The sequence below is a fragment of the Colossoma macropomum genome, unplaced genomic scaffold (assembly GCF_904425465.1).
Source record: "Colossoma macropomum unplaced genomic scaffold, Colossoma_macropomum, whole genome shotgun sequence".
NCBI classification, from domain to species: Eukaryota; Metazoa; Chordata; class Actinopteri; order Characiformes; family Serrasalmidae; genus Colossoma; species Colossoma macropomum.
The window spans coordinates 20663958-20691497 of NW_023494802.1; the positions used below are offsets into that span (position 1 = coordinate 20663958).

The window sequence follows — 27540 nt, forward strand, 5'->3', positions numbered from 1 at the left end:
TCCACTCACTGTCCACTCTATTAGACACTCCTACCTTGTCAGTCCACCCTAGATGTAAAGTCAGAGATAGCTCATCTGCTGCTGCACAGTTTGTGTTGGTCATCCTGTAGTCCTTCATCAGTGGTCACAAGATGCTGCCCACAGGACACTGTTGGCTGGATATTTTTGGTTGGTGGACTATTCTCAGTCCAGCAGTGACACTGAGGTGTTTAAAACTGATCCACTCAGACCAGCACAACACACACTAACACACCACCACCACGTCAGTGTTACTGCAGTGCTGAGAATGATCCTCCACCCAAATAGTACCTGCTCTGTGAGGGTCCATGGGGGTCCTGACCACTGAAGAACAGGGTAAAAGGGGGCTAACAAAGTATCAGAGAAACAGATGGACTACAGTCTGTAACTGTAGAACTACAAAGTGCACCTATATAGTAAGTGGAGCTGATAAAATGGACAATGAGCGTAGAAACAAGGAGGTCGTCATGATGTTATGCCTGATCGGTGTAAGTTACAGAGTGCATAAACTCAAGCACTCAGGGCCGGGCCTGAACCGAAGGTTTAGTGATCAATTATTTGCTTACACAATTTAACCTGCCACTAAGGCACAGTCCCATTTCACCCTTCACCCCTACCACTGAGCCCTTAGCCCTCTGGATTTCATGTTCACGTCTAGAGGTAGGGTGTCCTGATTCTTGTTGAGATAGAGGGGGTAGGGCAAAATGTTTGGGCTACATGACCCTCCTAACTGAGGTTTTTCAGAGACACTCCAAACAGAGAGTTATGAGAAAAAAAAACAGAAAGATGGCTGTGCAAGAGACCAAAGAAACACACAAATGTGAGAATTTAAATTTTGTTAAAAAATTACGATAAGCATTGTATTATCTTTTCCATTGTATTATCATTGTAATGTCGTTTCAATGTATTATGGTTGTTTTCTTCATAACAAGCATAAAAAAAATCACTAATGTTTCGGTAGTTAGCTAATTTTGCCGTTCCACCTTAAATAGTCCAGCAGTTCTGATGCCTGAAGTGCCAGAATGTAACTGCTGCTCCATTTAAGGTGGAACGGGAAAATTAGAATGAGAACTTGGTGAATATCTGACTTCAGCTTCATATCACTGAAGAATTAGGGGTGGGTGATAATAAATAATTGCCCCCCTCTATGAAGTCATATGATTCCCTAAATGTAACTAAAGCCCAGCAGTGAGGAGCTGAACTTTACCCTCCTCTGCTGTCACTGCAGACTGGCAGGGTCGCCTACAGAGCAGCGCTAGTAGCTGTTAATGCTCTTTTTATTTGAAGGTCCCATTTCGTAGGAGAGGATTTCAACCACTACTCCTTAACTACCCCATAACTCAGTTCCAAGGGGCAAGATGACACTCGGAAACAAGGGGTGGGGTAAAAATAGGAAATGGGATTGGGCCTTAGTATACACGCTGAACTTTATGACCTGGTGGCCGGTGTGTATCATCAGTGAATCATCAGCTCGACTAGTCTTTGTCTACACAGTAACCATCTGCCAATCTGCCAACACCAAGCTTCAGCGGCCTCTCACTCTTTCAGTTTTACCAGTGTGGTTCGGGGAAGGCACGAATACACAAGCTGGGGAAACACATGGAGCTGATGAGACTGTAAACATGAGCGCTACTGTGATGAGGTTACTGGAAGTAGCGTCCCTCTTGTCTGGCCTGGCCCTTCCTACGCTGGGACAGGTCACCCAGCGCTGCCACCACAGCCCCCCCCTGCAAAGCACAGCAGGAAATGAGGATCTTTTTTTGCCTGTAGCGGAAATGTTTCTTCCTCCCTCACACTGACTGCTTTACGCCAATGACATTCGCTAAGCCTTAATCCTTCCTCCCCCTCTCCCCCATTTCGTCCTTTCTCTGTTCCTCTCTCTGTCTCTCCATGGACTGAATTTTCCACTCTGCCACACAGATAAGATCCCAGCTCTCTCAGGAAATATGGGGAACGCACTGAAATAAAACTGAGTTTTCTATGAGTGTGTGTGTAACTGGAGTGGCTCCCTATGTTAGAGATGAGCCAGCTGCTTGTCATGGGCCCCGAGATCCTTTCCTGTGGTTTAAGGTTGGAGACAAGGGCGTACCATGACCCAGACTCACCCAGACACACAACAGAGGAACAGCACAGACAACAATCCTGGTTCTATCTTTGTTTTCAGGAAGCGCTATTTGAGAAAAACATAGAAAAAAAAAAAAAGACGGAGAGAAGATACTACCCGGGCCATGAAGCATGAGCCGGTCTGTCTCGGCGCCTTGGGCAACAGTGGTTGTGGTTAGAAGATGCTTATTGCTAACTGAATTGTTTGCAGATGCACCTTAGAAGCAGTCGACTCATCTAATGGGACGGATGAGGGGACTATTCCAACGAAACGCAGGCTGATATAAATAGACCAGGATCATTCCTGACTCATCACAGCGCTGAGTCAGTCCAGGCAAATGCCTGCTGCGGTGAGCTCTTTGACCTGAGTGGGTGTTGGTCTTTAGATTGGAATTAATTTGATCAGATATTAAGGTGCTGAGGAAACTGATCCCAACAATTTTTAGGAAAAGGGTCAGATTAAGAAGAAACACTTACGTTTCTAAAATCTGATTGGCTGAGCCTGCAACCAAACACCCACGTGCTGCAACATCAACCACAAATAGCTGGCAGACTGCTTGTGACGCACAGAGTTTAGATGTTAACATCATTAATGTGTATATCGCCGCGACCCAGAAGGATAAGCGGTTTAGATGATGGATGGATGGATGTGTATATCGGCTACGAGCCCATTGTTGTAAGGTATTTTGAAAATGTACAAATCTGTGATAAGATCTATAAGACTAACCATTATCCGATTTCGTAACCTCCTTTTATACTCTTTCTTAGCAAGCGCTGAGCTTCCAAAGTACTTCAGTCCTTAGAGGATCAATTAATTACAACGTGGAGCTGATGGTGATGATAAGTTAGACAGTCTAAGGAATTCCAGCACGTAGTGTGTAAATATTTGACAGTATCAAGACTTCCAAAGCACTGTCCCGCCATGAGTGTCACCAATGGCAACAGTGGCCAGGAAAAACTCCCTAAAAGCAAGAGAAGGAAACCTTGAGAAGAACCAAGACTCAGAAGGGGAGCCCATCCTCCTCTGGATAGCAAACAGCATTAGTATAAACTATTACAATACAGAAACGGGAAAAACAGGTGAAGCAATGGTTATAATTAATTAGTTTGAGTCTGTGCAGCAGAAGGATGATCAAGCTTCAGTGGAGCAGAGGCAGAAACCACCCAGTAGCCCCTCACTTTAACTAGCAATTAAACGTGAACTTACTTCTTCTGTAAATGATCTGGCCTTCTTCTCACTTTTTACAGAGTATGTTTTTGAATTGAACTGCTGATCGTAAGAAACTGGATCAAAGGTAAGGACATTTCCACTTGTTTCACTCTTTAAATTGCTCATATTTAAGATCATATAATATTTAAGCTATACTTAACTCATAACAAACAGTATTTGCAAATAAAAGGGAAAGAAGGCAACGTCAGTTATGCTGTTCAGTGTCATCTAATGGCTGAACATCATTTTGCCCAACTGGACAAGTGACCTTCAACTCTACTATTCTGAATTAATTTTACTTGCGCTGGGCGTTCAGGCCTGCGATGGACTGGCGACCTGTCCAGGGTGTATCCTGCCTTCTGCCCAATGACAGCTGGGATAGGCTCCAGCACCCCACCGCGACCCAGAAGGATAAGCGGTTTAGATGATGTATGTATGGGCATTCAGGCAATCGTTAACAATAAACCCTGCCTCCTCCTGAAGTGGTCTGAGCTATCATATTTAAATTTGCTTTAAATGCAAATTGTGTGCATGTACACCTGCATTTTATGTGGACAAGCCCTGATACTCAAGACATATGAAATGACCAGATGTGAACAGGGTCTACATTCACATTACAAGCCTCGTTGCTCAAATCCGATTTTTTCCTCAAATCTGATCTCTCTGACATGATGGTTCACACTCGTTTAATCTGTCATTAATGTGAACGAACCAGCGTCCTGAAATGACCCTCATGAGCTCATCCTACTCAGTAACGTCACGTGAATGAATCACGTTCATCATCAGCACAAACTAACGAGCAGAACGAGCTTCGCTGAGAAGATAATTAACTCTGATCAGCTCTCAGCTTCATTATTAGAGCGAGACGAAGGAGAAAAAGGTGAGATGAGCTGCTTTTCCACCGTTTACAGGCTTTAACTTCTGTTCGGCGCTGCTGCCATGGTAACGCTGAATGATGGAGCAGTGGAAAAAAAGCACATGAATTCTGATCTGAGTGTCACATTAAGGTCACATGGCCACGAATCGTATACGTATCCGATCTAGGACCACATATGAAAGTGGCTCAGGTCGGATTTGAAAACATCAGATTTGTGTCCACACAGCTCTGAAAACATCAGATCTGAGTCACATTAGGGCAAAAAATCGGATTTGTGCCACTTCAGCCTGGTAATGTGAACGCAGCCTTACTGTTATCTATATAAACAGCAGACAATAGTATGGAAAGTAAAGGCTTCAGAATGGCTGCACCTGCTATTTTGCTATTTTACCTACACAAAGTACTTTTGTCCATGTTTTCAGATGAGAGTATGTAATACATTGTCAGAAACCACACAATCAAGTCTGTTCGAGATGTTTTAACAACTGGTTGTGGTTTGAAGCCAAAACATAATCATTTATGCATGCAGTCTGGAAACTGGTAACTGGCGTTTGCTGCATTCTTGCTAAAGTAAGGAAGCACATTTCAGACGTCAAACACGTCTTGGCTGACAGACCACATCTAGGGTTAAAGAAAAACTGTGTAAATAAGATTTTTTTTTAACGTATGACCCCAAAGGTGCGCTTGACATTACGGAAGGCAGTGTTGTGTGGAAGCCAACGGAGGAGCATTCAAATCGAATCATGCGTCAGGGACCTGGAGAGCGCACAGAAGCTCACCAGAGCAACAGGAAACAGCTGACTCTCCTCCAAGTGGATGTTCGGTATTAGCGAGGAGAGGATAGGGGCTTATGGTCACGGCCTGCCGAGGGCTGCACAGCTTCATCTAGCTGGCAGCGACAACCACGACTGAAGATGTTAAACAAAGTCGTCCTTCGTTTTAAACACGTGCTAATATAATGACTTATCATGAGAAAGAGATGCTGGGTTTGACGTGTTACTTAGCAGCCAGTTTTTTTGGCTGTGCCTCTAATGGCTTTTCTTGAGTCAACTCGGCATCGGGTGTCTTCGCTTTCTTTAACCTTGATGCACGCTGCACCACAAAGGCCCCTGAGACTTTGATCTGCCCCACTGGCATCAAGACATGCCAGGCTGCTTTGTCTCCTGTAATCTAGGTGGGGTGAAATGTTTTTCAAAAGCGTCTCATTGTTCAGTCTCTCGCTGAGGTGTTGAGAGCTGGAGAGGTAGTCCCCGTTCCACAGAAGCGATAAAGCTCTGAAAAGGTCTCAGTCTCTGCCGGTTCCCCAGGGGACAGTGGCCGCTCCCTTCCGCCACTGAGATGATCTCTATCACTGCAGACTGACTGAGACCACAGTGGCCAGGCTCCAGCTAGGCAGCACAGCCAAGCGGCAAGCTCACACAGTAGACAACAGTGCTACAAGTAACAATCATCACTTAGGATTGTGATAATTATGACAGATGATAATCAATCAATCTATTAATTATTATTCAAAATATTACTATAACTGAACCACTATGCCCTCTGCAATTTCCTTATTTTGCCCTCATCACTGCGCTGCCAAAATAAATTTCAGTCTACGCAACAAGCAATTTCTTTTTACAGTTTGATGGAAAAATAGAGGTCCAGTAGTTCCTGAGACTGACTTTCTTTGGGCCATTAAGGCCATCAGCAAGAAAATCACAGAGCATATTTAACATAAAATTGCCCAGAAGCCTTAGTAACTGAACATATATCAATTGTTTTTCAGTATACAGTGTGTCCGCCCTTTGCCTTTATAGGCCCTTTTCACATTTCTCCATTTTCACCCTGCCCTTGCAGCGAAACGCTGCTTCTGCTAGAGCAATTACAATAGCAACATTGATGAGTAGAGCGTGTACAGATGACTCAAGTGTTCGAGCCTGAAGCAAAAACAGCCTCATCTCAGTTTCAGTGGTTTGTCAGCTGATGATGAGCAGAGGAAAACAAGTCTGTGCAGTTAATAAAGGAATAAACTTGTGTTATGTAGAGTAAAAGAACCTCTGAGTCAGCATTTCACCACAACTGACTAACAAGTTAACGTTACACTGAGCAGTTGGTGCTTTAAAGTTGCTGCTTCAGCCGCTTTCAGAGGAAGAGTTTTCATTTTCTCCCTCAAAAATGGTCAGAAACTGAGAGAGCGAGTGCTCAGCGGAGAGTAGATGTTCGTTCACTGGTGCCGGTGGTTCCACCTTAAATGGTGCCTGAATGCAACGGCTACACCATTTAAGGTGGAACGGAAAAACCTGAACAAGAAGCTTCTTCAGCCTCGTGACTTTTTAGTGTTTCACAGTTTCTCGTTGCAGATTAAACGTATCAGGAAACCAGCTGGAGTGATTATAAATGCAAATGAGCCTGACAAGCCGGCGCACCCCCCCCCCATGCTTTTTGCTACTAGTTTATTGTTAGGGAGCTGTTTCAACATCTCCAGCTAACATGGCTTATCCATTGATTTATCACTCTGTTGATGTTAGTTGACATTACTGTGCTCTGATAGCTGTAAAGGAATTCTTCCACGAATCATTTATATCCTTTATTTAGTCTGGACTCCCACATCGTTGTGTGTTTGGCTCTCCAACAGTTCTGGACACATCCTCGGATTTCAATCTTGGCAACTGTGACAAAGATAAAGTGACTCACCTTTCTGTGGTGCTGAACTGATACAAGCGCCTGTATTTCTGAGGTTAGAAACTGTCTGTAAGGCAATAGCGGAGCTTGTTTTACTCAGTGTTTACACACTTCAGTTTCTTGTGAAAAGGACCTAGTGCAGTAAATCCACAGGAGCATTTTTTTTCAAACCTCCAAATTTCAGTCTTAGAAGTTTGTTGTACTTTCTGCTTATCCAGTAATCCCAAACCACTCCACTGTTCTGGGAACACCAGCAGCTTCTTTGTTTAATAAGTTTGTCTTAATCTTCTCAGCAGTGAGCTTGGGGTCATTATCTTGAGTGGAGTGAGTTTCCCCCCAAATATTTTTCTAAGGGGACTGCAGGATGTACTCAAATCTGTTTGTATTTATCAACATTCATGACCAAAATTCAAACTCCAGATGTTGTTATTGATCCCTAAGCTTGCACCGATGCACTCTGCCATGCTGGCGATGACAGATGGTTGTAGAAATGGTTCGAAGAGTCTTTTTTGATTGTTTTGTCTTTATACATACTGCCATCTGTCTCAAAGATCTCAAATCTCGTTTGGTCCGTATTCCACATCACAGACATCCAATCGCGGTGCTTTAATGGAGTTTTTCAGTAACAGCTTCTTGACAGCTACATATCCTCTCAAACGCACTGAGGTGTCTTTTCATACTGGAAAGACAGATAGAAAGACCTCTGGATGTTTTAGTGTCTGTAGTAAGGTGTATCTTATATCTGCTCCCCTCAGAAATATCTCCTTTAGTCATTATAGATGCACATGAGAAAGACATTCGCAAGGCATCTAAGGTGAGTTTGGGTAGTCGCTTGTGTGAAGCTGAGTGTCTCTTTCAAGGGTAACAATGTCAGTGACCACTTTGGGAACAGCTTTACAACCTGGTACTCATTTCAAGATTGGAGATTTGTAAGGAAGGAGGAGTTAAAGTGTCAGTAGAGGGTACACAGAAGTGAAGAGTTGACCAAATAAATACTGACAGAATTGATATTATTCTTGGTGTTAGAGGCGTGTGTGTAATTTTCTGTTAATAATGTGCTTCCAACTTTTTCCTGATGCTGAAAAACGAAAAACATTGTACTTAATGGCCGTTTTGACTGGAAATTACACAAACAAAAGGGTGGTCTCTGGCTTGCACAGTACTTTATATGACTCAATCAACTGTTTCTATAAACAACACTGTCTAATCCACCTTACAGAATCATTGCAGCCCTGGAACACATACAAAGAGCATGTGAACAACGTCAGGTGAACACTGCGGAAATGTTTGAACAACGTCAGGGAAAAGCAGATTATTGTCAGTCTTGATTCTAGCTGCTCTCGTGCTCTCCCAGATGGTCAGAGAGGCCAGATTACAGCCGAATCATGACAAAAGATCAGTCAGACAATCATCCTTCCTTGGATTAAGTTATTAGGCTGCCTCTAAAGCGTAAGCCGTGGTAACATGCTAAGACTGACAAGCCATGCAGTGGAAAAGGGATTAGATGTGCCCCAGAGATTACCAAGAGTTCTTTACCAAATCCAAGCCTTTGTCTTGACACTTGGACCACGCAACTGTCCACAAAACAATGACCGCTTCCAAAAAACACAATAACTGACTGCTTGCCTTTTAGGCCCAATCCCATTTTACTCCTCCCCCCTACCACTGGGCCTTTAGCCCTCTGTTTTAGGTGTTCAAGTCTAGGAGTAGGGTGCCCCGATTTTTGTTGAGATAGAGGGGTGGGGCGAAGTGTCAGGGCTACAGTGATGTTGCTGAACTTTACCCTCCTCTGCTGTCACTGCAGACTGGCAGCGTCACCTACAGAGCAGCGCTGGTAGCTGTTAATGAAGCAATGTGCTTTTTTATTTGAGGTCCCATTTCAGAGGGAAGATTTCAGCCACTACCAGGGGTAGGGGTAAAAAAAAGAAATGGGATTGGGCCTTAGACTAACAATCCATTTTCCACTGCATCATTTCTAATTGAGGGAAAAGATCTATGCCAGTGAATGACCAATTGATTCATCAGTGGCCAAATGATTCTCTAACCAGACACAATAACTTCTTCCAAAGCATGATGCATGTATTCCTGGCCTAAAACTGGAGCTTGCTGGCTTCTGTAGTTCTGATCTGACTAGGTGTGCCAAGACAGCCAGTGGCCAGAGTTGGCATTCAGCGCTCTTATCAATGAGCCTTTCACAAGCGCAGCCCGGGGCTCAGGCGCGGCTGGCAGCAGCAAAGCCCCAAGACATAGAAGCCTTCAGAGTGAGAGAGAGAGACATGAGAGCCTTCAGAGAGAGAGAGAGAGACTTAGCTGTTGGGTTTACTGAGATATCATGCCTTTATATGCCTGTCATTGTCGGTGCATAGATGGTTGGTGGGTGATGGTGCAAGAAAGCAACTTTAAGTAAAATGTAAACACAGCAAGTCCTTACCTTGCTTTCACATTTCTTATGAGTGGCTGTTTTGCAGACTGCAAATGACAGAGAGAACAGAATGTACAGATTTAGTGAGATTACAGCAGGAGAATGCTAGTCAAAGTTCTTTAACAGGTTCCTGAATCAATCTTTCCAAGCCATGCTTTCAGTAACAACTACATTCTAAGAATTTAAGAGCAGCCAGAACTACATGCCTTTAAATCTGCCTTAATATGGCTCAAGAATCAATGAAGTTGTCTTAGTGTGCTAAAAAACGAAGGCAATGACTTACCTCGGCAGAAGGAGCCCAGGCTCTCTATACTCTGCTTACACACCCCACACTGACGCTTCTTCTTAAAGGTCTTCTCTTTAAAGACATGGGGCTCTCCCTTCGTTGCCTGCACAAAACAAAAACCCATTAGAGACCCAAGGAAGTGTATCCCGTTTTCTCCGACTGCATCCGTTACTACGTGTACCTCTGCGATCTTGAACAGAACCTGTTAGAGCTTCCCTTCACGTTGAGTGTCTCATCTTTCAAAGTCAAGCATGAGGACAAAACCTTCGCGTAACAGAGTTAATCTCACTGTGACACACCTCGTCTTAAGACAGGCAACTGGAGAACACAGAGATCACATGTAGCAACTGGTCCACTCCAGTGATCCCTGAAGTCCTGGCCAGTGTTCATGCTGATCGTTTCACACATAATCTGCCTATCAAACGTTTGGGGACTCCTTTCCTTCTGTTGAATGCAACGTTTATCACACTATGAAGGAAAAGGAACTTTCCAAACTTTTGTTAGAAGCACTTACGGAAAATCTTTTGAAAATGAACAAAGTGAGTGATGCTGATATCACAACAGATATAAAAATGCACAGGGTGTGTCATGATTCCCACGCTAATACCATTACAGACATGGTTACAAGTACTTACATGTGATATTGTCTTCCTCAAAATAAACCAGGTTAGTATTTAATATGCTACACTTTATTGCAAAATGACAAAGAAAACTACTTTTTTCCCTAATACTAATATGTAAATCATGAGCATAACCCTTGTGTGGTGTTCAGGTCTGTGGGAGCCATTTTCAATGTTTACCAAAAGAAAAAATGATGTGATTTATTATTATTTCAACCTCAGATTCTTGTCCTTTGCTCATTTTCTGTGAAGAACATATAAAATAACCCATTTTCAGTGTCTTCACTCTGTTCACCCCCCACACATTTATATTACACATGTGGTGTTGGGTGAACCTGCGGGGAGTAAAAGTGTGGAGGTGCTGTGTCCTTCACTCTGTTCTCCTCCTACATGGCCTGCTGTAAGTGTGTGTGCCTGTGTGTATGTGTTTGTATATGTGTCTGTGTTTCTGTGTGTGTGTGAAGGTGGACAACATGGCCAGGCTGCTGACTGGCTACAGCTGCTAAAGGAGAACCCTACACTGGACATGTGCTATTTTAAACATCTGGTATTTTTACACAAATTGTTATGGCTGTATTGATTTAAAAACACTGAGTAACAAACCCATCAACACCACACAAGGGTTAAAGGTATACTATGTAATCTTTGGATCGGTTGTGCTTCAGACCCCTTCCCCAAGCGGATGAATCTGATGTCTGTGTGTGCACTGAGAGAGTATTCCAAGAGAACTCTTGGAAGGACGTGTCTTCCAAGGATATAAGTGAATTATCCACTGTTGTCACCATATCTTCATCATATAATTTGGGTTGCATTTATGAATTTTCATGTCTGACTCGAACTTCTTTACAGCCAAACTGCTGGCCGATCTGACTGAACACATTGCGATTACAGATTCAGACTGAGGTGTTTATTCTCACTCTACTCAACAATCTGATGAAAATCTCTGTTTACATGCTCACTACAGTAATCTGATCCAAAATGACACGCATGGGTAGAGAACCGCTGAGTGTAGACGTTACCATGACAACCAGCATCACGTGAGTCCAGTCAGAGTGAGATGAGCAGCAGTGAGCAGCGCTTGTGTTTTTAATGGCTTTAAAATGATGTCAGACTCAGGAAAACGTCCTTCACATGTCCTTATTAAAGAAGGCCGAGAGGAAGACGTCGTGTTCTGAGACACATAAGCTGGACGTCCGTCCCACCGCCGTCTTTTAAAGACCAGAGCAGAAACTTCGTCTCCTCTGCAGACCAGTTTCTGCTCCGCCATGTTGAACGGTATAAACTCTCACTATGACGCGACGAACATGATCAGAACGGACTTTCCGATAGGGAATGTAATCAGATACAGGCGTTTACACGGATATTATTCTTCTATTTAACGGATTATTTATAGGATTACCCACCTCGATCAGTCGGCTAGAAACTGTATTCCAAATGGCCTCAATCGGACTAGACTATTCCGACTGAGGTGTCTACATGGACGTATTCTATTCTGATTGAGCTATTAGGCGGATTATTAACAGATTATCAGGCTGCATGTAAACTTGGCTACTGTATGGGGTAAGTTAAACACATTTCCAGTACCTTTTATCAGCCAAACTTGCAGTACAAAGATTCTGTGCCCCTTAATGAGGCATTTAAAAAAACCCATTTTAAATGAGATGCCAATTAAAATATTTATTATATTTAACATAAAGTTAAATAAAACGCTGCACTGAAAAGAAGAGGTAACTGGTTGTTTAGCACAAGGAGTCATGCAAAATCATGCTCTGACATCTTGGTATAGGTGTAGCAGCAGCGTTCAGATACAGTATGAATGCACCCAATTGGCTGGCTGTCGAGTAGCATTTTCCATTTGAGACCAAACATCAAGCCGGACCTCCTTTTTCAGTTCATGCATGTGACATTAATGTGTAAAGACGTATGATGTGGTGCAAAAAACTCCAGAGTAATCCAGTCCAACACCTCTTCTGAATTATTATTTCAGGATTTACAGGGTGACGCATATTTTAGCTATTTTTTTCCTCCTCATTTACTAAAACTACTTCAATTTTAATAAAAAATCTCACACAGTGCAGCTTTAAGCTTTTGTAACTGAGGTACTTAATTTATGATGAACATCTACAAGTAGGCTCAAACTTTTAGATGCTCAATCTACTCGAACACACTTAGCCAACAACATAACACCACACAGTGTGACTGAGGGCTAGATTTGTTAAGGATTGGATTTAATTTATTTCCATTTCCCTTCCATATCTAATCCAGCATTTTCATATCAGCCTGATACCGATAGCTGGTATCAGATCAGGGCCGCCTCTAACTGAAAGCATTTTGAAAAGCTGGATGTCCTCAGACAGCTGACAGGCAACGCACTGTTCTTTGGTGAGACAGCGATAAAATCAACACGTACAAAGTGTTCAACCACAGGAACATTTTACCAGCTTTCTCTAAGACTACTGTGTGTTGTGTAGCATATTTGGCGTCTCTATTTGACAGGATAATGCAGCTTTGTGCTGGGCTGTGTGTTTTTCCGTTTGGCAGTGGAGGCTCAGGGAGCTCATTTCCACTCTGCTCTCCCTCCAGCACTGGGCACTGTTTGGACAGCTGGCGTGAGTTGCAGTGCATGCCCACTCGATGCCATACAGCGGCGTATTGTACACACTCTGGCACCATCTCTCTCTCTGACACACACACACACACACACACACACACACACACACACACACATACAGGTACTGTAATACTATCTTTATAGTTTTCCATTGACCAGCCTACTGTGCAAAAGTCACAGACCATTCATGCATTTCATTTCCAGTAAAAACAGCCAAAAGGTACAAGATACTCATTATTTAGTGTTAGGAAAAAAGTAGGAAACACATATTTGACAGAAAATCACAGAAGCCTCAAAAACTAAATAGAATATAAAAGTTTTCAGTATTTAGTGTGGTCACCACCCATTTTTAAAAAGAATTTACTTCTTAAAACCCACTTATGTGGTTTTCATGAAGATTCTGATGTTCACTAATCTTTTCTTACGTGGAACCTACAAACACTCAAGAGCACAGAAAAAAAGATTTTTTGCTCAAATCAGATTTTTTGCTCAAATCCGATCTCTCTGACACGATGGTTCACACTCGTTTAGGTAAGTGACTCAAATCTGTCATTAATGTGACGAACCGGCGTCCTGAAATGACCCTCATGAGCTCATCCTACTCAGTAACGTCACGTGAATGAATCACGATCATCATCAGCACAAACTAACGAGCAGAACGAGCTTCGCTGAGAAGATAATTAACTCTGATCAGCTCTCAGCTTCATTATTAGAGCGAGACGAAGGAGAAAAAGGTGAGATGAGCTGCTTTTCCACCGTTTACAGGCTTTAACTTCTGTTCGGCGCTGCTGCCATGGTAACGCTGAATGATGGAGCACGCGCAGTGGAAAACAAGCACATGAATTCTGATCTGAGCGTCACATTGAGGTCACGTGGCCACGAAATCGGATACGTATCTGATCTAGGACCACATATGAAAGTGGCTCAGGTCGGATTTGAAAAGATCAGATTTGTGCCCACACAGCCCTGAAAACATCAGATCTGAGTCACATTAGGGCAGAAAATCAGATTTGTGCCACTTCAGCCTGGTAATGTGAACGTAACCTTTTTTAGGACCTTCTCTAAAACAAATTTAAGAACTTAGGAAGATATTAGAGATTGAGGCCGAAAGTCTTTTGTACAAATTACATTCTTTTTGGGCTGCATTTTCTGCTTCTCATGATCAAAATAATCCCAAACACATTCAGTGGTGCTGAGGTCTGGACTCTGGGGTGGTCAGTCCATTGTTCAGCTTCTTTGTTTGATGTGTCCATCTCCTTTTCTCAGTGAGGTTCTTCTTGACAGCTACACATCCTTTCAGACCCATAGCGCTGAGTCGTCTTCTCACAGTGGAAGGACGGACAGAAACACCTGTGGATGTTTTCAGATCTGAAGCAGCTTGATTTTCTCCTCTCTCTCAGAGATGAAAGCTTTAAGTGCTGTTTATCTGATGGGGGCAGTTTTGGTGGGCTACCAAGTCTTGCACGGTTATTATGTGGTTAGTCTTATTGTCTCAATATCTTTTATATCTTCTTGTCCAAAAACCGATATAGGTGCTAAAAATTTGCGTAACTATCAACAAGGTACTAATAAAGTCCAATAATATGGCCAATTTAATTTTATATTTATATTCAATTCAGTTTAATTTTATTGTCATTATACACAAACACACATACACAGTGGCACAGTAAACGAAACACATTTGGGTTATTTCTCAGGAGCATAAACATTAAGACAAAGTCATGAGTTCACTGCAAGCTGGACGACAGACATAATCTATATTATACATTGGAATTTTATGTTCCAGCAGTTTCCGTTAAACAGTGTTTTACTGACAAATATGATTGATAGTTCTCAAACTCCAACAGCAGAAACTCGCAGTCTTAAATTATATAAATATTATAGCACTGGGGGTGGAGCTACCCATTCTTCCTGCTCCAGTTCAGCCTGTATTGCAATGATGCAGGTAAACAGGGGGTAACTTAAATCAGCTTCCCTAGTGGCACAGCCATTGAAGATCTGACCTACTGTGAGGGATTGCAAGAATCATGCAACCATTAAAAAGTCACTAATTATTGGCACTTTATTGGTGATATCTTCACAGGTAGCGCGAGTCACCAATATCAGCCAATATCAATATATCATACAGGGCCTAGTATTTTCACTGACTTCTGTATTGTTGCTATAACTTCACCTAACCTAAACTTCAGGAGCCAAAAGGAAACCTTTGTGCTCCTTTAATCTTGCAAATAAAAGCTGCATTTTTCTCTTGGGGACCAGACGAATCATCCTGGGGAAATCTGGCTGCTAACTAAGAGCTAAATACAGTACTTGGGCACAAGCACACACAAACATATCACTACCTCGTTCAGAAATCAAGCTCAGGCTCAAGAACCCTCTAGAAGATAAGATGGTAATGAGTGGAATCGTTCACACTAAGTGACCACTTCTTTAAAAGCCCCTTTTGACTGGCTGATTTCAAGAGCAAGATCTAAACAAGCAACCAGGCACGCATCCAGATTTAAAGCAGGACGCTAATTTCCATTTGAGTGATTTTCTCCTTGCCCTCTCAGCAAACCAGATGACTGGTTAAGAGGATAGAGCCAGTATTGTATCTCCTTTAAAGCGGAACGTGACACTTAGGGGAGGTTAATAAGGGGCTCAAAACCCTGCATTCACTTTTAATTTAAGGAAGCAGCTATGGGCGATCCCAACACCCTCCCTCAACTCCATCTAACCCCAGCAGAGTGGTCAGTTAGTGTGAACATGGTACACAGTGATGTCCTGCTTTATGAGGAAGGGATAGGTTGAAATATACTATATACTATGCAGAATTGTGATGCTGATATAAAGAGATTATACGTAAAACTAAAGGGATCAGATTTAAACTGTACATCCCAGCAAGCGCTGCACAATGCGAGAAGCTCCGGCTACGTTCATATTACCAGGCTGAAGTGGCACAAATCAGATTTTCGGCCCTAATGTGACTCAGATCTGATGTTTGGACACACAAATCTGATCTTTTCAAATCCAACCTGGGCCACTTTCATATGTGGTCCTAGATCAGATAAGTATCCGATTCGTGGCCATGTGACCTTAATGTGACGCTCAGATCTGAATTCATGTGCTTTTTTTCCACTGTGCGTGCGTCATCATTCAGCGTTACCATGGCAACAGCGCCGAACAGAAGATAAAGCCTGTAAACGGTGGAAAAGCAGCTCATCTCACCTTTTTCTCCTTCGTCTCGCTCTAATAATGAAGCTGAGAGGTGATCAGAGTTAATTATCTTCTCAGCGAAGCTCGTTCTGCTCGTTAGTTTGTGCTGATGATGAACGTGATTCATTCACGTGACGTTACTGAGTAGGATGAGCTCATGAGGGTCATTTCAGGACGCCGGTTCGTCACATTAATGACAGATTTGAGTCACTTACCTAAATGAGTGTGAACGAGTGTGTGGATGGTATAGTGTAGTGGGTAACACCTCTGCCTTGTACGCTGTAGACTGGGGTTCAATCCCCACCTGGGTAAGCACTCTACACTATACCAATAGGAGTCCTTGGGCAAGACTCTACCTTCACTAACACTACCTGTGTAAAATGCTCCAGTTGTAAGTTGCTCGGGAAAAGAGCGTCTGTCAAATGCCATGAATGTAAATGAACCATCATGTCAGAGAGATCGTCCTGTGACCACTGATGAAGGACTAGAGGATGACCAACACAAACTGTGCAGCAGCAGATGAGCTATCTTCTCTGACTTTACATCTACAAGGTGGACTGACAAGGTAGGAGTGTCTAATAGAGTGGACAGTGAGTGGACACAGTGTTTAAAAACTCCAGCAGCACTGCTGTGTCTGATCCACTCATACCAGCACAACAGTGCAGTGCTGAGAATGATCCACCACCCAAATAGTACCTGCTCTGTGAGGGTCCATGGGGGTCCTGACTACTGAAGAACAGGGTAAAAGCTAACAAAGTATCAGAGAAACAGATGGACTACAGTCTGTAACTGTAGAACTACAAAGTGCACCTATATAGTAAGTGGAGCTGATAAAATGGACAATGAGCGTAGAAACAAGGAGGTGGTCATAATGTTAGGTCTGATCGGTGTGTGTTGCTTTCATAAGACCCACATGTCTCAATAAATGTACTTCCCTCACAGAAACACAAACAAATCTGTTTGCTCTGATCAGACACATGCCGGTATTTGTAATTCAGTGTACTGCAATATTAAACATGCGTGGTAACGTAATCGTGGATGCTCTGAATACCTTCACTGCGATTTAGTCAAACAAGCAGAGATTTCTTGAACACAGAGCAGCTCTGCTTTCACAAACTCTTACTGCTCTCTCGCGCTCTGATCACGTAGCCACAGCACGGCAGAAGGAGGAGCAGACAAACACATTTCACTCGCCTCTCACTCATTTTAGGGAAGGAAAAATGCTCAGTTTCATGAATACACTTAAGTTTGCTGGGAGAAGCTTTGTGTTTAAGAATTAAAAGGCATGAAAGCATCTCAAACTTAACCTGTGCAGACAGACTGCTAATGGGCTAACAGGCAAATCCAGTAGTCTAGCATTAAGTTGAGATATTTACAGGATGATTCACTCTATATGAACAGCAGACAAAGTAAAAAAGGTCACCTAAATGTCTTTGTTTGTTCACAGTCTGTGTGTAGAAAACAACTCAACAGTCGTTAGCTTGATGCTATCATATAATGAAGAATCTCATTTCCTCGCTAGCAGAAATTAGCACTCATCACGAGTATATTTGATAAACAAGAGACCCACTGTTTCCACATTAAGCACGGTTATATAATGACTGGTGTGACATGTTCCTGATGATTATATGATACATCATACATATATATGTCTATATATCTATATTTATATGTTGATTAGTATAGTAGCTTATATATCAACCTCTTATTGACCAGGGTATATTTTGGTTTGTCCATCTGAATTTACGTCACCAAATCGTAAGGCAAATTATTCAGTAACTGCATGAAATAAATGTCAATTTTTTTTTTTCATTTTGTAAAAGCTCCCCTCAAATTAACAGAACATGTTTTATGATACACATATTGCTATATGCTTATAATTTACTGCTGAAAGCCAAAAATCTTAGACGCTCTTTGTATTTTTTAATAAAAATAATTTTTACAGAGCAGATCACTGAAGAGACGCCGTCTGTTTATAGTTTATAGCCCAGATTTGTGGAAAAATGGGTCGACTTTCAGTAGAAAAAAAAAAGCGTTATTATAAGCGTTTAAAATTACATTACCCAGTAAGCATCATGTTGGCTTTATAATATATGATAATATTGTAAATAATGAAATGTTAATTATCCTGGTCAATTTTTCTTAAGACCGGCACACGACTAGTTGTGATGTAAGTAATTATAGTCAGCTTTAATAGCTGCAATCAGGCAATTATTACTGTGTTATGTAATAATTACGACAGGCCTAGCACTGACACAGGCTGGAACAGATAAGCGCGCTGGACCTCGTAACTACATAACAAGAGAACAACATGGAATTGCAGATTTAATCCAAACTGTTGCTACATTACTTAATAAACTCCCTACAGACAGGACACAGTGTCATAGAGCGTCCCATGACAACAGTTAGGTGTTACGCTGTAAATCTCAACCCTGAATCTCCACCCTCCTCTCTGTCTGATTCAACAGGCTTACATCTCACCAGCTGAGACAATGATATCAGGAATATGTGAACAAACTCAGAAAAAGACTGTTTATGGGAAGGACAACGCAAACCCTGCCAGACTATGTTGAACAGCTTGGCTGATTCTGCTCCTCTTGTAGTTGTAATAAACCAGCCATCTTAAAATCCTTGGGAATGTTTGTTTTACTTTCTTTTTCTACTAAAAAGCTTTTGTCATGTTTCATTACAAGATATTCAATCTTCCCCAAACACACTTCACACCCAAAGCCTGTCAAAACCAATGAACGGCTAAAAATATCAGAAAATGTATTTCATCGGTCACGCAAAAACCTTGTGATTGTGTCATGTGTTTACTTTTTTGCATAAAAACTCCAGCGACTCTTCGCATCATGTGAAAATTTAATGACGAATGAACCAAAATTTCTTGGAAAGACGTTTTTTTACTTTAACTTTCAGGACAAGTTAGAGCGTTTTTGCCTCCTCTTGACATGAGGTTTTTCCACTCGCAGCAACAACTTGCCTTGAAACGTATAGCAAAGATAAAGCTTTTTCATTATAACTATGACAACAGTTAGATGTTCTGCATTTTCTATTTACATAAAACAGCAACCACTGTAACAGCTAAAGCATTCGTTGTATTATGCTACCTGAACCCCACAAGACCATGTTGATTTCATTTAAGGCTGGACGGCTTAAGTATGGGGGAAAAAAAAAAGCCTCTTACCTTTTCAACCCGACAGCCCACAAGGGTCAGTGCCCAACTGGAAAAACGATATATGCATAAACAGCTTAATGCTGTCTATACTAGCCACCCCTACTTCTTGAGCGCTCTGGTCTCCAGTACTAACCTTGTGAGGTGTGACTGGATGACTCCACAACAGGCTCCCCTACTGCCCAGCCAACAACGTGTTGACAGCAGGGTAGCCCAGGCAGGGACTGCTCCTTGGGTATGGAGCACAGACAAGGAGGGCCTGTTCGCTTAATTTTAGCCACCCAGAGCCAGAGGCTCTCCAGTCAAAAGATGGCCTTTGAGAGTGAGGACCCTCCCTTTCTCGCTCCACTTCAAGCCCAAATGAAAGAACAGAGGAGGGATTGAAGGCACGGGCGAACAATCTTCACACACACACACAGAAATAGACACCATTAACTGACACACACACACACACACATAAACATATATAGACCGCAGAAGCAGAATGGAAACGCACGTGTATGATAATGTGCAATTCTCTCAAAAAGACCTTCACTCGCTCTTCAATACCTCCAACCGAGCTTCTGAAGATGCAGAACAAGTTTACTTACAGTAATACAGCAACTCAAAGGCTCAATGCAACTGTGGAAGTACAAGAACTGAGATCTCCTCCAAGACCAAGAGCTCCACTGGTGACCAGAACGATGAGGTGTATGTCAAGGCTTAAAGACCACGTGAGGAGCACCCTCGCCTTGTGCCTGTCAATTAGAAGATTAGCAAATGACAGCAGCTAATCCCTCAGAGATGAGACCTGAAACCACTGGAATGCCTGTTGCATTGCAGACAATGAAATCATGGCAAACCTAGAAATCCTTTCATTCTCTTAGTGCAGGTCCCCAGCCCCGGTCCTCGAGTACCACGGCCTGCATATTTTTTTTCCTGCTAACATAATTCATCCAATTAATCAGCCTGAGAAGTGGGGAGTGTTAGAGCTCTACACCCCATGTGTCAAACAAGTCAGGCCCATGGCACAATCCTATTTGGCCCACAAAATTATTTTAATTTTCTATTAATATCAGCCCATTTCACCATGAGCTGCACTACAGTTCCCAGCATGCATGCAATGTAGCGTGTGCTCCCATCCCCTCCCCAACCTACCGTACACTGGGGGACCTTTTAACAGGTCTGTAATCTATTGTCTTATATGAAACTATCTGATTTTATTTCAAATTATTTTTGACTCATTATTCAATATTCAGTGCCTCTTTTTTGACGTCGTAGTTTCGCCACACTTTAAATCAAAAATGGCCAGTTGAGATTTTTTAATACGGTCCTTTCAGTGGTTGAGTTTGACACCCCTGCTCTACACTAATAAAGGTTCCTGTGGTTCTTGGCTTGGACAATTAAGAAAAGCCTAACTTGTAGAGAACATTGACATTAAGGGGAGTCTCTCTAAAAAAATTCTGTACTCTCATGTAACAAACATGGTTCTTTAAAGAACCCCCCACTAAAGGGGTTTTTCTATGGCATCACACCAAAAAAATATTTTTCTTAAGTCTGTATTTTGAGGCTGGCTTTACACAGTAAAGCTTTAATGCAACATAATTTCCATGCAACTTGGCGTTACATAAAGTAAATAAAAATGTCATGCAACACATTCCACAACTCCAGTAGCTGGCCAAATTAACCCCTTACATGGCCAGGGCCCGGCAGCAGGCCCAACGTTGTATTACACACTTCTATAACCTAAGAATAGCTTAACCAGTTTGCGCTGACGTCTCTGTAGCTACTGAGTAATAAGCCTTACTGTGTAATAAGCCTGAGATTTTAAGTAGTTATTTTCTGATACATTGCATTGTTCTCACTATATGCATCTCTTCGTCTCAGTCTGTCTATCCATCCATCTAGCTACAGTTCTTTACTACATATTTAAGTTTTTAATCTTTGTGTTTTTAAGCTATGTGTATGTTAATCCTTTAGGCCTTTGGAAATGAATGTTTAAGCAGTGTTTATGTTTGTACCTGACATCTTGTTTCACATATTTGAGAGGGTTGCAATTTTTGTGGCTGAGTTTCAAACGAGTTGCAGGATGCTTTACATTATGCAACTAAAGTGAAATTTAGTTTCATGAATGTTTCAAGCAACTAAAGTTTCACCACATAAAGCCAGCCTAAGGGGCAACGTTAGAGAACCACTGTCCAGGAAAGAGACGATGGGAGTTCTCTAAAGTCTGTAGATCCTAAACTCTTGCATGCCTGTGGTCTTTTCCTATATGTCCCCCCTTTCATTATGACCAAGACTCAATCAGTGGAGGATATCCGAGTGTGTGTACGTGTGTGCACCCTATTGAATCAGTGCATCCCAACAGGGTGGGACAGGCAGAAGAGGGAACTGACTGAATATGTGTGTGTGTGTGTTGGTGCAATGGCTGGAATTGGCCTGTATGTGTGCATGTGTGGAGGGTGGGACAGGCAGGAGGGGAACAGAGACTGCCTGTTCCAGAGATGAAGTCAGCACAGCACTATTACAAGCTTCCTGCCCTCGCCTCTCCTTGGCCTTCTCGACATATCGTGCATGTTTCCATGGAGCTGGTTCTTCAGAAACCCTCCAGAACCCCCGTCACAGACTGCAGATCTCACATTTGGACGCTACAAGCAAGTTTCCTTGCATGGAAAAAGGCCTTTCTGTGTTTTCCAATGGAAAATCACCACTCAAATGGCAATTTATTAGTTTGTGCCATCAATCCTTATTGCCCAAGGACTATCTGACTATCATCAGTGAGTCTGGTGCATTTTAAAGCTTAGTGTGGCCAAGAACCACCTACTTTGACAGGAATGGGCTGTTTAACTTGCAAAACAATTCAAAATAACCAGGCACAGACATGATGTAACATTCAGGAGGGAGGTGATTTTCAAAAGAGGGCTACAAAAAAAAACACAGCGGTATTATTTCGCCAAACGTAAGACGATATCTCTCTTAAAACCTACGAAAGGCTTAAAGGGAAAACTTGAGAATAACATTTTTAAATGTGATGCTTTGAGTTTCCCCCATCTTGTCAAATAGACTAATTAAGCTCTTATACTTTAGCTGGATTAGTTTTACTAGAGGAGGTCCGGTATTGTAATTTGTAAGGGATCTGACTGGCCGATTCGTACAGGATAAAGTATCTGTGTAATTGCCCCCAAATTACCTCCAACAGCCCGGATGTTCACATCAGCATTAGGGCTGCAATTAAACGGATCCAAACAGCCAAACAACAAAAATGAAGTTCCACTTCCTACTAAATACAATAGCATTAGGCTAATAAAGGGCTTAACAGATGTTACCCAACAGGATAAAAACTACTCTACGTTGTAAGAGGTACCTTCAGACATTTAATTTCATTCTCCTTTTATTTAGCCCATCACCAGAGTGTTTTAGATTACAGTAGTCCTGTACTGAACTGGATAAAAGAGCTCAACTTTAGCAGTTAGGCTTGTTTCCTGATCGCCAAAAAACAGAGGTGGCAATGTCTACTAGCATGAGGTTGATTAAAAAAGGAGCGCTATTACTAAAAGAGCTCCGAGTCAGACGGATTACATAAAGTAATGCGCTCCATAATAATTACTCACCAGACTTATGAACATGGCAGATTCATATTGGTTTAAAATTACAGATCTCATCGGCAATAACTCAAATTACAGATAAAACTAATCCAGCTCAAATAGGGCTTTAATCAGCTTCTGTCCTTCTGCGTTCTATGGTTCCCATATATCCCATATACACTATATTGCCAAAAGTATTCGCTCGTCTGCCTTCACACCCATATGAACTTGAGTGTCATCCCATTCTTAATCCATAGGGTTTAATATGATGTCAGCCCACCCTTTGCAGCTATAACAGCTTCAACTCTTCTGGGAAGGCTTTCCACAAGGGTTAGGAGTGTTTATGGGAATTTTTGACCATTCTTCCAGAAGCGCATTTGTGAGGTCAGACACTGATGTTGGACGAGAAGTTCTGGCTCGCAGTCTCCGCTCTAATTCATCCCAAAGGTGTTCTATCGGGTTGAGGTCAGGACTCCGTGCAGGCCGGTCAAGTTCTTCCACACCAAACTCACTCATCCATGTCTTTATGGAGCTGCTTTGTGCACTGGTGCACAGTCATGTTGGAACAGGAAGGGGTCGTCCCCAAACTGTTCCCACAAAGTTGGGAGCATGAAATTGTCCAAAATCTCTTGGTGCTGAAGCATTAAGAGTTCCTTTCACTGGAACTAAGGGGCCGAGCCCAACTCCTGAAAAACAACCCACCATAATCCCCCCTCCACCAAACTTTACACTCGGCACAATGCAGTCAGACAAGTACCGTCTCCTGGCAACCGCGTGATTGGTCACTCCAGAGAACACGTCTCCACTGCTCTAGAGTCCAGTGACGGCGCTTTACACCACTGCATTCGACGCTTTGCATTGCGCTTGGTGATGTAAGGCTTGGATGCAGCTGCTCAGCTATGGAAACACTCTCCACAAAGCTCTCCACGCTGTTCTTGAGCTGATCTGAAGGCCACATGAAGTTTGGAGGTCTGTAGTGATCGACTCTGCAGAAAGTTGGCGACCTCTGTGCACTACGCACCTCAGCATCCGCTGACCCTGCTCTGTTTATGTGGTCAACCACTTCGTGGCTGAGTTGCTGTCGTTCGCAATCGCTTCCACTTTGTTATAATCCCACTGACAGTTGACTGTGGAATATTTAGTAGTGAGGAAATTTCATGACTGGACTTGTTGCACAGGTGGCATCCGATCACGGTACCATGCTGGAGTTCACTGAGCTCCTGAGAGCGACCCATTCTTTCACTAATGTCTGTAGAGGCAGTCTGCAGGCCTGGGTGCTCGGTTTTATACACCTGTGGCCATGGAAGTGATTGGAACACCTGAATTCAATAATTTGGATGGGTGAGTGAATACTTTTGGCAATACAGTGTATATCCAATGTAGTTTCCATGTTAGTCCAGTTATTTCTTGCATTTGATTACCTGGTGCACAAAGACATTTAAAGATAAACAAATATGATTTTCACAAAAAAGATTTCACAGAATGTAAAAAGTGCCTGTTTTAACATAAAATAACTTGTGATGCTTAATTTGCAAGCTAATTTTCCATCTGTGAGTATTAATTTACAGAAGCCAATATTGTGGAAATAACTACCATCAGATGCACCTAAATTATTCTCTTTTCCATTACTTGTCCTGCTGCAGTGGAACTGTGCAAGCTCTGGGCTCGTCTAACTGGGCCGTCACACTGCAGGCACTCTAATCATGCAGCAGTCTATTAGCGGCTGGCTTTTATCAAGGAAGAACATGAGCGACACAATGTTATCAACTTACTAAATATAACACTTCAGCTTTCCTGAAAATCCTCAGAGAGGCCGGAGACCTTGAGACTCTGGGATACGGGCCGGAGGAAACGTAAATCACACAGAGCACTGGACAGATTCAGAGTCACACAACCAGGAGCTCACGTGCACAAAAAAATACATATGTACAGAAATACTGCCAGACTATTGTTCATAACATCCTATTACTCATCTAGAACTCCAAGGTTCTTCCATCCACGTGTGCGGTTAACCATATTTACATCATTAGCTGCCAGAATCACTTACGTCAGAGCTAAAGGATAAAAAACACTCACAAAACTAATGTTTTAAAAAATTACTGTTACAGTAAGAGATGGTCCGATACCACATTTAATTTTCCATACCAATATTAATATTGAAACCTTCAGTCCGGGCCAATATTGATATTTTTTATTTAAAAACTACCAAGCCTTAAACAAGCTATTTTAGTTGATGCACTTAAGATAAGCACATAAAGGTAGGCAAGAAATGCAAACCACACACAATGCAAACCACACACTTATCCTCTTCAGCAGAGTGGCTGAGCCAGGGGTGTTTTAGCTGCATTTCAAATGAAAATGAAAGTGCAGCAGACTCTCCGTCACCTCCCACTGTCTAGGGCATTGCATCTGAAGTAGTCCCATTTGTTTTCGAACGGCTGTCTTTTTGAGTTAGCCTTAACATGGACACCTGACTGACTGCCATGCTTTTGTTTCCTCTTGTACCACTTTGGATGCCATCTGATTGGTCGACTGCATCAGATGTCTCAGAGGTCTCAAGGCCTTGTCTGCATAACAAGCTGTGGACCAGCTTGTAGTGACAGCATGAATTACTGCAATATTACCAAATTTAAGCGGCGTCTGACAGTCAGAGGTCACACATGAGACGAGTGACTTATTCTAATTTCCAGTACGATGTGGCACAAAGAACCTTCTATTAATTATCTATCTAAAGCCTTGGGTTCACTACACGACTTTTATAGTCTGAACAGATTATAGAAAAACTAGGCTTCTCACACTATCAGACAGATTTTTTTGGCAACTAAAATATTGGGGATCACACACGACTCAACTTTTCAGCTGCTGCTGAACCGAAAGGAGATTACCAAACTCGCACGTTCTCCTGTTACTAGGAGACGCAAATAAACAAACGTGAGCTGCTGCTGATGTTTTCTCTGCCGTTTGTGTTGAAACAGTAAAGAAGCAGCAGGTAAAACACGTTTAAGTGAGGATCATGGATTTAAAAATGTGATCAGTTGGTATTTTTAAGAGTTTTAAATGTACATAAACTTGATTGTGCCTTAAACTCAGCTCATTAAAAAGCTCATTAAAACCCGTGAGAGACCTTTCGACATCTTTCTTTGTTTACTTGCTGTATTCTCTTCTTTTGTAGCTCTCAGTTCTCATTGGCTGTTGCAGGAATCCGTTCAGATTGAGTCGTTGATCAGTTTACACTAGATTACACTCAGAATCGGGAGGCAGTAAATCTGGGTCTGCGCCGCTCACACACGACTCGACTCTCATTCCAACTGTCACCTCCGACTCAAAAATCTGCAGACTACAGCCAACCAGCACAGACTCAGCCAGACTGAAAATCGGGGCTGAAATTGGGGTAAAAGTCATGTAGCGTAACCTTGGCTTAATGCAACCACACTGTTTGAACAGCAGTTTGCAAAAATTCAGCACCAATCAGGAACTCACTCCAGCATCCCTCCTGCCTACCAGCTCTAGTGTTGTTAGTAAGTTGTGAAACAACTTTTTTCTTCATTCACATTTTAGTTCAAATATAATGACAGTACAGTTATGAATCCAGTATCGAGAATCAATTTGTGGTCTGAATGTAATTTTACACCTACAGTGTATCATAAGCACATCCTTCGTAGCTCCATGCAATGAAACACAGGGACTTTGGTAGCTCCCTTCAATAAGTAACCATTGTGGACTTATTTGTCACGCAATCACTGTGACTCCTTCATATTACAGCAATTTTCACCTCTGTGTTTACACAGCAACACTATGTGATCCCTGCAGTCATCACAACTGCTGCTATCATTGAGCTTCCACTCTTTACAAACTCAGAACTCTTTCAGTTTGTATTTCTCTTGGGTAAACAGCTGTTTTCTCTAGCCAGAGAGGTTCTAGGAGTTTAGACCTGGTGTGACTGTGGTGTGCACAGCTGGATATGAGCTAAGACGGTTCAGGCAAACCTATCACAGAGTTTAGTGAACTCAGATAAGTCCAAGACTCACACAGTCATAGTTTATAGAAATGAGAGAGAGAGAGAGAGAGAGAGAGAGAGAGAGAGAGATTACAACAGAGCAAAACAGCTTCCATCAAATATCTAATCCCTATTGAATGTTGAGTTTACTGCTGTGGACGAATTTCACCGGCGGTCCAAACCATCACCTGCAGCAAACGCAATCAGCTCTAACAGTAATTGGCAAGCAAGTGCTGAATCTTATCTTCTGTTTACTTTGCCATTAGTCTCTTCTAAGCATGCTGACAAGGAGACACAAATATGCTGTACTGCACAACTTTGTTTTTGCTTGTGTTCTTATCGGCGGTCCGCATGTGCAAGTAATGTAGCAGAGAGTGGAGCAGATCCGATCATGGGGTAAAATGTAACATGAATTTTTTTTTATATACAGTCACATGCAAATGTTTTGTTGATTATGTAAGTGGAAGTAAGTTAACGCCCTCTACAGAGAACATGCTTCTGCACAGTTTAGCGCACAATTACTGTTTATTTGCTGAATTTAAATATATATATTTTGCTGCTGTCAGAAGAAAACCTTGTATCTCCATTTTTGATGTATTTCAGTTATTGATTTGAAAATACCTGTTACCCTATACATTGTGTGTTTTGTTCATGATGAATGGACCTACAGAAATGACCCAAAATGACTTGGGAAAAGGTCTTGCATTAATTTACATGCTAAGTAAAGTAGGTTTTTTCCTTCTCCTGTAAAGTTACCATTTTGGAGATACTGGGTTTTCTTCTGACAACAGCTATATAT

General features: G+C 42.2%; 1 protein-coding gene across 2 annotated transcripts in view; it reads right to left on the minus strand.

The window, feature by feature from the left end:
• Positions 1–27540, minus strand: part of tns2a (tensin 2a) — a 124363-nt gene that overhangs the window by 74787 nt on the left and 22036 nt on the right. For both annotated transcript variants that reach the window (XM_036591919.1, XM_036591918.1), the window contains exons 2-3: positions 9578–9683; positions 9304–9341 (exon numbers count right to left, since the gene is read on the minus strand). In XM_036591919.1, the coding sequence (XP_036447812.1) occupies positions 9304–9341; positions 9578–9683 (144 nt within the window). The remainder of the gene's footprint in view (positions 1–9303; positions 9342–9577; positions 9684–27540) is intronic.